Below are 14,199 nucleotides of genomic sequence, written 5' to 3'. Positions count from 1 at the left end.
CATAAAATCCTAGATTTAGATCTCTGAAGTGACTTTAGAAGTCAACTGGTTCAACTCCTTTATTTACAAATGAGAAAAGTCATGCAGAGTTGATATTTGAATGCACTGCCTCTGACTCCAAACCCAGAGTTCTTTGCTCTGCCATCATGCTGAGGAAAAAATTCACCTCTAAATGTTCAGATGTAATACCAGACATTCCTTGTCATCATGTGTTAGATTTGCCCATATCCTTCCATAAACCCTCCACAGTACAGCCATCCAAAGCATAGAGAGCCTTCTTTGAGGCCTTTGCACATTCCTGGGGACCAAGTTCATTGTTTGAAATGTTCTCTTAAATCCTGAATAAGTCCTAAATTGATGAACTCTAAGTGTGGAGGGAAAATACCCCACAGTCTCTACAGCTTTTTGAAGTCATGACTTACACAGACTCAGGGAGTGTTTGTTACACTGAAGCTGCCTTCAGATCAATTCAGCTCAATAAATGTTCATCAAGCTCTTCATATGTGCCAGGCCCCATGGATTTGGATAAACCTACTGCTTGATCATCAGGAAGACAAGGTGGGATATGGGTCAGGAAATCCAAGGGGTTTAGAAGAGACCGTAAGGAATATGAAGCCCATGTTCCTCATTTCTAAGTATAGATACTGGGGCTCAGAGAAAGGAAGCAATTTGCCCAAAGTCACACCTAGTTATTAACAGAGTTGAGATTTTAACCCAGGATGCATAGATCCTATATCAGTGATGGGAAAACAGTGGCTTCAAGGCCACATGTGGCCCTCTAGGTCTTCAAGTACAGCCCTTTGACTGAAGCCAAACCTCACAGAATCCTTTTATTAAGGAAATTTGTTCTATGAAGTTTCCCCACTCCTGTCCTAGATTAAAGGAGCAGAACAGTCCTTTGGAGTTCAGTTTTAAAAAACTGAGAATATCACTGGTGCTCTGTATAATTTATAGAACTGAATAGTTTCCTTTTTATGTCTCATGCACTACATCTGAGTCCTACTTTTTTTAAAAAGAATTTTGTTTTTGTTCTTTCTTTCCTTTTAATACAACACTGTCATTTTTCAGTGACTCCCCCTGCCCCGCCACAAAAGAACACTTCCTGAAATGAATTAGTTTAGTCAACAAAAAATCAATGTATTTTATTTGTCTGGAAGCACATGCCTCATTCCACACCAACTGTTCTCCATGAGTGGTGAGAGGTGGAAGCCATGCTTCTCTATCAAGTTCTTCAGTGTTATTTAATGTGACTACAGCCAGAGAAGTCAGGAGGAAGAGGAGAGAGGAGAGGAAGAGCATGCTGGCTTGGGGGACAGCCAGAGAAAATGCTCTAAGTTGGGGGATGAAGTGGCTTGTGTAAGGAGGACAATGTCCCTGGATCATGGAATGTGTGGGAGTGTCTAATGAGTATGAATACTGGAAAGGTAAGAAAGGATGAAGATAAAAATGACTTTTAAAAAATAGAAGATTTTATATTTAATTCTGGAGTCAATTGGCAGCCACTGGAGTTGATTGAGTAGAGGAAGAAAGAACAGGTGACGTGGTTGGAATTGAGCATTAGGAAGATCACTTTGGCAGCTGACTGGAGGGTGGGTTAGAATGGGGAGAGACTTGTGGCAGGGAGACCAGCTAGCAGGCTACGGAAAATAGTCTAGGCATATGGAGATGGGGGTCTATACCAGGGTAGTGCCAGTGTCAGAGGAAGAATGTGGGCATATGTAATTAATGTTAAGAAAGTAGAAATAATGAGACAAGGCAAATAATTGGATCTGGGGAGTGAGAGAAAATGAGGAGTTGATAGCATCTCTATTGGAAGTTGAATGACTAGGAGAATGGTAATGCCCTCCACAGTAATAGCTAAGTTAGCACCATGTGTCCTAATGGGCGAGGTCTCACCATTTAGGAGAGTCTCACTTGGTTCCAAACACATGCTGCTGTCCATCTTCTTTCCTAGGTTCAAAAAAGGCAGCTATCACAGAATCATAGGGTTAAACATTAAAAGGGACCATATAAACAACATATTCCACCCTCCTCATTTCATTGAGATAATTGAGTACTGGGAAGGAAAAGGGATTTGTCCACAGTGACACAGCCAGTAGGAAATAGAAAAGGATCCAAGACTCAACACACACTGGAAACATATGAAACATGTGACAATGGTCTTCATGAACTGAAAGGATTGTCATTGTAGAAAAGGACTCCGGGACCAGGAGTGGAGAGCTAGCTGGGAGTCTTATGTGATTTTTACATGTGTGCTTGGCTACCTTTGAATCAAAGTTGAGTGGGGCGATGGAGATAGAGCTGAACAAAGAGTCAGGAAGACCTGAGTACAAATCCAAAAAGATGCACAGTAACTGTGTTATCCTATCAAAGTCACTTAACTTCTGCCTGTATCATTTTTAATCTGTAAAATGGGGATAATAATATTTCCTATTTCTCAGTGTTTGGGGAGGACAAAATGAGAGAGATCATATTTATAGAGTGCTTTGCAAACCTTAAGGCACTAATATTATTATCATTATTATTTAATTTGAACTCTCCTCAAAGGCAAGTGGATATGCAAGGGAAAAAATGACCCTTGTTTGAGGGAATTGTTTTAGAACTACTGCTCTTTCTATACCTTCCCAATAAACACTCTTTTGTGAATTCTAATTAGTGTCAACTGATAGGGGGTCATGAGCCAGAATACCAAAAACCCCAACCCCTCAGGGCTGCTCCTAGAGCCTTGAGGAGAGAAAAGGTCAGCCACTTACTGGATACCCAAACTCCCAGTTTGAGAGGCAGGTCAGAGAGGGAGCTATAGTAACCCAAAGGGGTAGAGTAACAACTAACTATCCTTCTTCCTCTTCCTCCCCTCCAGACTTCTCTTCTTTCTTTTCCTCTTTCTTCCTTTTGCTTCTGCTGCTTCTTCCATGTCTCCACCCTTCTAGCCCTTTGAGTAGAAGTTTCCTGGATTGGTCTTAGAGTCAAGTAAACTAGACTGAAATCCTGCCTCCAAAATTTCCCAGTTAGGTGGCCTGAAACAAAGCACCACATCTTCTCTGACACTCAATCTTTTCTTCTGCACAACAGTCTCTATAGGGATTTTTCTTTTCCATGTTTTCTTCCTTAGAATATCCCCCTGATATCTTTGAGGCACCAAAGACACCGTTCCTTTTTTATAGTTTCTTATTCCCTGATCTTAGGTGAATGTTAATCTGGAGATAGAATGAATAAAGGGAGAAACTGGTGAAATCCAAAAGATCAGAAGAACCATTTCAAGTACCCTGACCTACTTGTGACAGTAGCAGAGACCACTGTAGCTGGTAGCAGCAGTAATGCTAGCTTGACCCAGGCCAGCAATGCATTGCTCCAGCAGCCACTAGACCTCATCCTACAGGACACTGGCCCAACCAAGCTATAAAGTTTGCTCAAAATTCATTGATTATGTCATTCCCAGAAGTAATCTTGGTGGATATGCTGGGAAAGAAAAGGATATCCAGGTGATGTCTTATATATCACATATCATGTGATGACTTAAATTTTATAATTTACTTCTTCAGTACATTGGTCAGTGAAATTGGAGTCTGCTCTCCCTGGAGATTTTCTTATACATATTTGTATGTGTGTGCATGCATATGTCTGTGTGTGTATTGTGGGGGGGTGGGTTGTGGGGGAGGTGTGCATGAGAGTTCAGGGGGTGGGGCAGACCCCTGGGTAGAAGGGGAATATTTTGTACCAATCGCTTTAAATTTGAGTCTATGCTCTTCAAGGACTCCATTACAAGGCAGGTTTTCAGAAGTTTTTTTTCAAATTTCTACCTTTTCTAAACCTTATCAGTACAAATACCTTTGTAAAAGAAAATTAATATCTGCTTGTTAGTTAATTGGGAAGATCACTCAGAATGACAGTTCATGAGCAATGACGTTAAAAGTATAACCACTCACCGCTACACCTAGAATTGTAGTGGACTAACCTTTGGAGACTGAACTTGACTTTTCAAGTGCAAGGTTGGAAGAGTGAGCACAGAGAGTTTTCACTGATAGTACACATTATTAGACTACAAGAGAAAGGTGGCACCATCGAGACCATGAAATCTCACTCGCTCCACAAACTAATAGAATTGAGGACCAAAGAGGTAAAATTACTTCTGACAATGGATCCTTAATAAATGTCAAAAGCACAAAATTCTATCACTGTTTCTAGAAAAAAAAATTGAGAGCTGATTATATTATCAAAGAAATCCAATAACAGGGTTTGACTTTCTATTTTTCTTTGATAGGTGACATGTCTTCTCCTGATTCTATTCATCTCAACCAATCTGGCCCCACTGAGTTTGTATTCCGAATGTTCACCTCTTCCCCCAAGATCCAGGTACTGCTTTTCTGCTTCTTCCTTTTTCTCTATGTAATGATTCTCTGTGGGAACACTGCCATTATCTGGGCTGTGTACACACATATCTCCCTGCACACCCCCATGTACTTCTTCCTGTCCAACCTGTCCTTCCTGGAGATCTGTTATACCACTGCATTGGTACCGCTGATGCTCTCCAACATCATAGGGGCCAGGAAGCCCATCTCATTGCCTGGTTGTGCAACCCAGATGTTCTTTTTTGCCACCCTTGGCAGCACAGACTGTTTCTTATTGACTGTCATGGCATATGACCGTTATGTGGCCATCTGCCATCCCCTGCAATACACTCTCATCATGACCCCACAGCTGTGTACCCAAATGGTGTCTGGTTCCCTGGGCCTGGCTCTCTTCCTTTCCCTGCCACTCACATCATTGGTCTTTACCCTGCCTTTTTGTGGACACTTATTGGAGATCAATCATTTCTTCTGTGATGTACCACCTGTCCTACACCTGGCCTGTGCTGACACTCGTGTGCCACAGGCTGTGCTCTATGTGATAAGCATGATTGTACTGACCGCCCCCTTCCTGCTCATATGCATTTCCTACGTCTTCATTACCATCACCATCTTGCACATCCCCTCAGCTGAGGGGCGCCAGAGAGCCTTCTCCACCTGCTCTTCCCATCTCACGGTGGTCCTGCTACAATATGGCTGTGGCAGCCTGGTCTACTTTCAGCCCCCATCAACCACCCCTGCAGATGAGGATTGGCATCTTGCCTTGGTCTACACCTTTATCACTCCCCTCCTCAACCCCATCATTTATACCTTAAGGAACAAGGATGTCAAAAATGCTCTGAAAAAAGCCTTGAGCAAAAAGGCAGCCTGTGAGAATCTGTGAAGGAAGATGGTAGGACATGGTTCCTAAAACACAGAGCCTTTAAAAAGCACAGCTCCAATGCATCATTTCCATAATTTATACTTCTTCAGTTTCTTCCATTTCATAGTGTGTGCTCAATAAATGCTTGTCAACTGACTGATTAGGTCTGTATCACCATTGGGGGGAGGGAGTGAGACTCTACACCAGGATAATAAATGTGGATTAAAATACAAACATTTTATAAACAGACAGCCCCTTTTTAAGTGACACCCTATGCCCCCTGTATATTCCTCATTGTCGCAACTGTTTACCCAAGGAATATCACATGATCAGTTCATGGATCAAAGCTGGAAGGCACCTTAGATATTATGTATGCCAACTCCCTTTTCTCAGAGAACTGAGATCCAGAGAAAGGAAATGACTGTGTTAAGGTCATGGAGCTAGAAAGTGGCAGAGTGTGGACCTCAGGTTCTCTGACTACATATTGATCAGATTTGGCATCTATACATGCTCTTCTCTCACTCTGGGGCCAGATAGGAGTTTGCCACCATGAATTCTGCCTCCTCAGGAAGGAACCATAATAATAATCTTCCCACAGAAAGGAGCCTACTTTATCATCATCATCATCACCATTTAAGAATATCACACATTAGCACACAGACTAACTGTAGAACACTCAACAAGTCACTTAACTTCACAGTATCCCATGAAAGCACTAAGATAAGTTATGGCTGGAATGTCTATGTTAATAGAAAGAATTTCTGACACAGAGTTAACAGTGTGAACTAAAATGTAATAATGTGTTAAATAACTCTAATTTTCTTCCATTAGATTGTACATCTCTCAGGGATATATCTAGTTAGTCTACAGAAAAGCAAAAATGGGAATATTAATTGTGATACATAACAATTTGCCATTAACTCTGTGGTAATCACCTGAAATATCAGTTGATAGGGATATTGGAGGAGATGTACATGGGAACACAGCATCCCCTCCCATTCCATGATATTGGGGAATGGACGGCAGATATGGAGTCAGTGGTTCTCAGTGGAAATTTTTGTCTCTTTTCTTATTCCCTTTTAACCAGGACAAATCAATTATCCTCTTTGACCATCCATTTTCACACATTTAAAATGAAGTAGTTGTAGTCAATGATGGCTAAGGTCCTTGCAGTCCTATAGACTTTAACTATCTTACCTTTTTGTAGAACCCTACAGTTTTTCAGTGAACTTTTATTTTCTGCCAGTCTGTTACCAGATTTCGAGATAATGACACTTCTCTATACTATAATACCATTATTGTTGTTGTTTCAGTCATGTCTGACTCTTCATGACCCCATTTGGGATTTTCTTGGCAAAAAATATTGAAGTGGTTTTTGTCATTTTCTTCTCCAGCTTATTTTCAAGGTGAGAAAACTGAAGCAGACAGGATTAAGTGATTTGCCCAGGGTCATAAAACTAAGTGAGTGCCTGAGGCCAGATTTGAACTTGGGACGATATTCCTGATTCCAGGCCCAGCACTCTATTCACTGTGCCATCTCACTGTCTACATTAATATTATAAATAATAATTATTATTATTATTAAATTCATTATATTAATTTTATGTATAATACTAATATTTCAGAACATATGAGACAACATATACAAAGCACTTCCCAAACCTTAAATCTCCATATATTTGCTGTTGAGTTGTTTTTTCAGTCTTTTCTGACATTTCATTTTTCAGGGATGATACTCTGAGTGCATCCCCTGAGAATCTTCCAGACCCATTGCTTTGGAACTTAGAAAAATATAAATAAGCAAAACCCCACAATTATCCCTGAACTAGAGGTAACAACCTATCTCTCATCATGGTCACTCCTTGGGCACATCTACCATCAGATGGCATGTACCTATGGATATAGGGACCAAAGAAGTACAGTGGATAGAGATTTGGGACTGGAATCAGAAAACTAGAGTTTAGACACTTACTAGCTATGTAATGTTTTGAACCTCTGTTTGCCTCCATTGTTCTGTAAGTAAATGATTTAAAGTTCTTCCAAAGTAGTATGAACTAAGGAGAGGTGCTTCCTCCTCTCCTGGCCTGCACACAACCACAAGCTCTCTTTTCTGCCCTGGAATTGTGAGGAGGGTCCCTCCTCCACTACTACCACAAGAACTACCATGGCAGTGCCCCTCCTCACCCCTGGACAGCCTCCCAGGACTACGAACTGGATCCATGGATGGGCAAAGCAACAGTTCTGCCTCAGTGCTAGCAAAGAGACACCTGTAATCTTCTTCTGACCAGTTGTCCAATTCCCTTACCATCTGTGGACTGAGAATTCCAGAAGCAGCTGCTGCCCCTGCCACTGCTGATTCAGTCACCCATGGGCCTGCTCCAGCTCTGCTGGGCCAGGGCTGTGTGGCCTGCACTGGATTGTACTTGTCTTTCACCCAGATCCAACAGACGCTTCCTGCTGACCTTCCAAGTTGTCTTGTCCTGGAAATTTCTTTCACTTCATGCTTGTGTGGGTTCTGCCACTCTAGAGTTTATTTAGAGTCATTTTTAAAGGTATATGGAGGGGTTCAGGAGAGGGCTCAGGTGAGTCCCTGCCTTTGCTCCACCATCTTGGCTCTACCTCTCCCATAAGTAAATGGGGAAAAATAATAGCACCTACCTCCCCGGGGTGTTTGAGGATGAAATGAAATATTCCTAAAGTGCTTAGCAGAATGATTGATGCACAGTGGATATTATATAAGTATAGTAGGTACTATATAAATAACTATGGATGATGAGAATGAAGAGGAAGATGGCTCAGTACTACTTCCCTCTGAATGATGTCAAAAGAGCTGGTCACCATTCCCTTCCCCAGATTGAGAACAATTGGGCTTTGTTCCTCATATTATAGACTTCAGCTGAAGCTGATTTTAATATTTAGGGAAATAATCAAGCCCTTCTCAATGCCAGGCTTTCTCCAGATCTCACATGAGAGAGATGGGAAAGATGGGGAACATCAGTTCATTTTATGTTCTGCAGGTCAGCTCCAGGAAATACAAGTGAGTGACCTGGCCCTGTGCTTCTTAGTCTGAGTATGGGAGGTACTTTGCACATTGTTAAAGCTTATTAGCCCTGTTCTTCCCTCCTTGGAGGACAGAATCTCTATGGGACTATTGTAGATCTTTTGTCTCTGTCCAAATAGTCCATTCCTAGCCTTGGTCCACTATTCTTGGGAGAACATACCCAAACAAGTGTCAGGAATGCCTGAAGTGGACTGGACTCATCTAGAGAGGCCCCCCATGGCCTACTCTTTGGCCTTGGGGCAGTTAGTTCAAGCTGAGTTTGCCAAGAGGGTCTCAGTTGACTAGGTGGTTGAATCTGTTACGATCAGATTGTATTGCACAGCAAAGCACACAGCAAGCTATGGAATACCTTAGACTCGCTTTTCTCACCTGAAAACTGGGGATATTGTATCTTGTCCTTCATTCTTCACATAACTCTTCTGAGTCACATGACAGAGGATATGAAAATGTGTAATCAGTGATAGCACTCATCAAAAATTAAAGGTAATTTCCCAATAATTGCATTGATTAGGGCCAGGCAGGGTCAATAGTTTTAGAAAGAAGGCATTTCTATAGATTTCTTAGGATATTGATTCATTAATTCATTCATCAACTATCCATTGGATAACCATTATGTACTAAATACTATTCTAGACCTAGTCAGAGATTTTCTAACACAATCTATGATGTCATGAATATTTGTAGGAATGTCCAGTGAGGAAATTCCCTCTCCCAAGGCAGGTGACTTAGTACCTGATCTACAATTTACAATCTCAGAAATTTCACTGGGACAGTTAGACATTGAATGGATGGAAGGATGGATAGATTAATGGATGGACATGTAGATGGATAGATGGTTGGAAAATTATACTTTTGCTCAGGCCCTGGGAATACAACTATAAAAGAAATATAGTCTCTTCCCTCAAAAAAAGATAATAATAATAATCAATAATAATAACTTGAATTTTAATGTTTAGAAAGCACTATACGAATACTATCCATTTAATCCCCACAACTACCCTAGGAAGTAGATATTATTATAATCTCTATACACAGTTGAGTTACTAGAGTCAAATAGAAGTTAAGTGACTTGCCCATGGTCACATATCTCATGAATATCTGAGGGCAGGTTTGAATTCAGATCTTCCTGACTCCCATTCAAGTGATCACTGTACTGACTAAGTATCTCACAGACTACATCCTAATAAGAGAGCTAGGACATAAAGAGAACTGAAGGAAGAAGAGTTTTTCTTGGTGGGGGGAGGGTCACAAGATGGTTGAATGGATCTATATGCTAATCAATGATTGCAATGCTCTTCTCAGAAGAAATGACAATACTGAAGGGATTACTTTTCTCAGAGCAAGAAGGGGAAATGACTTAGCCAGGGTAACACAGACAGCATGTTTCAGAAGTAGAACTTGAACTCAGGTATTCCTGTCTCTGAGACCAAGTCTCTAGTAAATCAATCAATCAATAAACATATATTAAGTACCTACTACATTCCAGGCACTGTACTAAGCATTAGGGATATAAAAAGAGGCAAAATGCAGTTCCTGACTTCAAGAACTTCACAATCTAATAGGGGAAAACAATCAGACAAGTAGACATATACAAGCAAGTCTTACAGAGGATAAATAGGAAATGATTAGCAGAAAGAACTAAAATTAAATGGGGATAAGGAAGGTTTCCAATAAAAGAGCAGATTTTAGTTGGAACTTAAAGGAAGCAAGGAAATCAATGGGCAGAGCAGAGGAGGGAAAGCATTCCATGCATTAGGGACAGCAACAGAAAATACACAGAGCCAAGACACAAAGCATCTTGCTAATGGAACAATCAGAAGACCAGTGTCACAAGATCAAAGACTAAACAATGAGGAATAAAGAGTAAGAAGACTGAAAAGCTAGCAAAGAGAGAAGTTATGAAGGGCTTTGAATGACAAGCAGTAATTTATTTGTTATTTGAGACAATAGGGAGCCACTGGAGTTTATTGAGTGGGGGTAGGGGAGGATGGATTGAAGTGGGGAGAGACTTGAGGCAGGCAGAGCCACAAGCAAGCCATTACAAATAGTCCAACCATCACACTTCCAGACTCCATAAGGGATCTAGAAAACACACTATGCCTAAAGCACATTCTATTTAAAGCTCTGTGATGATGACACTTTAGGAGACTTGAAGTTTAGAGAAGCTCTAATACCCTGACTCCATGGAGGGTAGAGATTTACTGGGAAGTGAGACACAGGTAACTATAACTCATTTATTCATTCAACAAATATGTTATCAAGGGCTTTAAATGATAGTTCCAAAGATGCATGAACTATCCAATGAAGTCATTTTTGAGGTGAGTTCTGTTTATTTGATTTTTCTTGCTTATGAGACAAGGATTAATGCAATGTGTGGCAGTATTTATTGAAAAATTACTAAGCTAAAAGACCTAGAGGCCAGCTTGGGACTCTTAGTCACCCAGTTGTCCAGAACTCCTGACTCTCTAACCCTTCCCTACCCCCACTCATATCCAGAACCCTTTCCACAATATTAAAACTTTTCATACATCTTAATTTGACATAAATTTTTATCTTTATCATTTCCCACTGGAGAAAACTATTGGGACACAGCTTAAGTCTCTGATGAGGGAGAGGATAGGAGAGCAAGCTTGCCTTCTCTTAGTCCCCACACACCACCTGTGGCCTCCACATGTAAACCCAAGAGGATGTAACTGCCCATTAACTTTATCTTTGTCATTCTCAATTCAGAATGTTTTCCCCAAATCACAGATCCACTTAAAGACAACCACAGGGAAAACCACTGTGATTCAGTGAATCATTCTCCTGAGAGAGAACCCAAAGAGGACCCAAAACAACATGGATAAGAAGACAATGTCTAATCTGTCGATGGACATAGGGATGCTGTGTCAGGTAACTGGGTTAGTTGACCCAGGGAACACACCTGGATCACAATCTGAGAAGATTTTATAATTATCATTACACCCAAAGCATATGTCCTTTAAGGCCCTTAGCTTGTGAAGGATACTGAAATTTCTTCTCATTTGTAGCTGAATGAAATCCAGTCAGAAAGCAGACACAGGGAGTCCATGCACAAACCCAGGTCTCTCAGGAAAGTCATGGATTCTCATTCCATTTAACTTTTTTTTGTTCATGTCTTTTTGGTGGGGGGAAGGAGGGGAAATTGGGGTTAAGTGACTTGCCCAAGGTCACACAGATAGTAAATGTTAAGTTCTGAGGCCAGAATTTAACTCAGGTCCTCCTGATTCCAGGGCTAGTGCTCTATTCACTGCAACATCTAGCTGCCCATCATTCCATTTAACTCGACAAGAGCAAGTTGAGAATTACAAAGTGTTCCATGAGTATCTTGAGACAAAGGCAACCTGTTAAAACCAAAATTTTCCCTAAATGGCTGATGGAGTCAGAGTCACTGGATGGTGGTAAGGGAAACTATTTTTTTCTTTGTTTTCATTAGGTTGCCTGAATAAGTAGGCTGCTATTTAGAATTGGAAGCATCTTGGAGATCAGCTAGTCCAGTGCCCTAGCAAACAGCACTAAGTTAGGTTGTCTTGGTTGACCAGAACAATCCAACCTAGGAGCTGTGAAGATGACACTGCTCCCCTCAGGACAGGATAGCAGGGCACTAACATGTTTGATCTGTTAAAAATCTGGTTCTCTTAGAAAATCCTAAATCCAAAGTCCCCAGTCCATGAGCCAGCCAGTTAGTCTGATGTTGAGGGGGAACTTTGATCCCATGAGATCACAGTATCTTAGATTTAGAACTTCTGAGAGACATCAGAGGCCTAGTCTAACCCTCTCATTCTACAATAAGCAGTAGCACCATCTGTTTATACTATGGTTTGTACTATTCAAGGAACAGAGAATATAAGTACAAATAATGAAATGATCCCTACTTTCAAGGAACTTACATCCTAATGGGGGAAACAAGTACATATAAATAAATATGTGTATGTTTCTAAAACTATATGATCACAAATATAAACATATTAAAAGTGTTAAAACACAAATTAGTTGGGAGGAAGGGCACTAGCTCTTGGTGGGATCATGACAAGTTTTCTGCAGAAGATGATATTTGAGCTACATCTTAAATGAAGAAAGGGACTCACTGAGGCAGAGTAAAATAGTGAGTGCCTTCTAGGCATGGAAGATGGCCAGTGCAAAGGCATAGAGAGGGAGAATTCTGTGTAAAGAACAGAAAGGAGGACAGCTGGGTTGTATCACAATGTGGAAAAGAGGGAGTAATGTTCAATAAAGCTAAAAAGAGGATGGGGCCAGGGTTTTCAAGCTTTAAAAGCTAAACAGAGGAGTTTATTTTTATCAGGGGCAATAGTAAATCAGTGGAATTGACTAGGTTGGGGGAGCCATGGTCAAATCTATGATTAAGGAAAATTACTTTGTCAGTAGCATGTGGGATGGACTGGAGTAGGGAGCAACATGAGGTGAAGATATTAATTAAGGGGCTGTTTCAATGATCCAGGTAAGACTCAATGAGGGCTTGCATAAGGGAGCAAGTGTGTGAGTGAAGAGAAGGGATCAAATACAAGAGTTACTGTTAAGGTAGAAATGTTGATTGGGCATGTGGGATGAGGGAGACTGAAGAGTCCAGAGTAAATCTGGGATAGTAAACTGGAACATTAAAAGGGCAAAAGCGATTCTGACAGAAAAAGGGAAGTTTGGAGAAGGAAGCTGTTCAAAGGAAAGATGGGGAAACTGGCTTGCCCATTGTCACACATGGAGTTAGTAGGACAGCTGGCATTCAAACCAAGATCCTCTAACTCCAACCCCAATCTTCTTTGCACCATGCTGAGAGAGTAATTTGCCTCTACTGGTGTAGATGAAATGCAAGCCATGCCTTCTCATCTTGTATCATTTTTGTCTGTGTCCTCCTAGAAATGCTCCACTGGAAAGCTGTCCAGGGTGCTGAGAGACATTCTCAAGATCTTTGTGCATTTACTGGTATGAGTACGCTGAACTGTCTTCCTAACCTTAAGTAAGTCCTCAAAGTTGGAAACTTAAGCGTGGAAAGAAACTAGACCATGGTCTCCAGAGTTCTTTGCCTTGAGATCACTGATCACCCTGACTGAGTATCTTTGTTACACTGAAGTCTCCTTCAGGTCATCAGCTCAAAAAACATTCTTCAAGTTCATCCTACATGCCAGGAATTATAGGCTTGGAAAATCCTGCTGTTTTATTGTCAGACAGCTAGGATGGATATGGATCAATACAAGGACTATAAGGAATGTGGAATAGGGCAGCTAGTTGGCAGAGTAGATCGAGCACTGGACCTTGGAGTCAGGAAGACCTGAGTTTAAACCCAGTCTCAGATATTTAATAACTGGATGACCCTGGGCAAGTCACTTACCTTCCATTTGCTTCTGTTCCCTCATCTATAAAATGGGGATAATAATACCACCTACCTTCCCAAGGTTGTTGTGAGGATAAAATAAGATAATAATTGTAAAGCACTTTACACAGTGCCTCATATCTAGTAAAGGCTATATAAATGTTAGGTTTTCTCATCATTATATTTAGGCAGGGAAACTGGAGTTCTGAGAGTGGAAGCCACTTACCCAATGTGACACAATTAGATAGTTACAGAGTTGTAATTGGAACCCAAGATTCCTGCTACCTAATTTAAAAGAGTAATAGTCCCATTAAGTGTCTTTTTTTAACCTAAGAATATCACTGATTCTCTGCATAACTAAAGAAACTAAATAGATTCCCTTCCATGTCTCATACTCTTATCAAATAAAGCTTTCCTTTTTAAAAAAAATTAATATAATGCTCCCTTTGACTCAGAAATACTACTACTAGGTTTATACCCCCAAAGAAATCAAAGGAAAAATGAAATGATTCATATATACAAAAATATTTACAGCATCTCTTTTTGTGTTTGCAAAGAACTGGAAAGTGGATGAATCCCCATCAAT

At 40.7% G+C, this 14,199-nt stretch overlaps 1 protein-coding gene across 1 annotated transcript; it reads left to right on the top strand.

Annotated features, from left to right (window-relative positions):
- Nucleotides 1-4,266: 4,266 nt before the first annotated feature.
- On the top strand, nt 4,267-5,229 carry LOC138177013 (olfactory receptor 10Q1-like). The gene has a single exon (XM_069107995.1). It carries the CDS (start codon nt 4,267-4,269, stop codon nt 5,227-5,229), a length of 963 nt encoding a protein of 320 aa, XP_068964096.1.
- The last annotated feature ends 8,970 nt before the right edge of the window (nt 5,230-14,199 follow it).

Source organism: Petaurus breviceps, unplaced genomic scaffold, assembly GCF_028583685.1.
Source record: "Petaurus breviceps papuanus isolate PSGF00001 unplaced genomic scaffold, PetGlider_PUasm1.0 90330, whole genome shotgun sequence".
Classification (NCBI taxonomy): domain Eukaryota; kingdom Metazoa; phylum Chordata; class Mammalia; order Diprotodontia; family Petauridae; genus Petaurus; species Petaurus breviceps.
This window is presented reverse-complemented; position numbering and strand designations above follow the sequence as displayed.

Bases quoted from the DNA above. Each gene is read 5' to 3' on its own strand.
- LOC138177013 (XM_069107995.1), top strand. From the start codon at position 4,267: ATGTCTTCTCCTGATTCTATTCATCTCAACCAATCTGGCCCCACTGAG.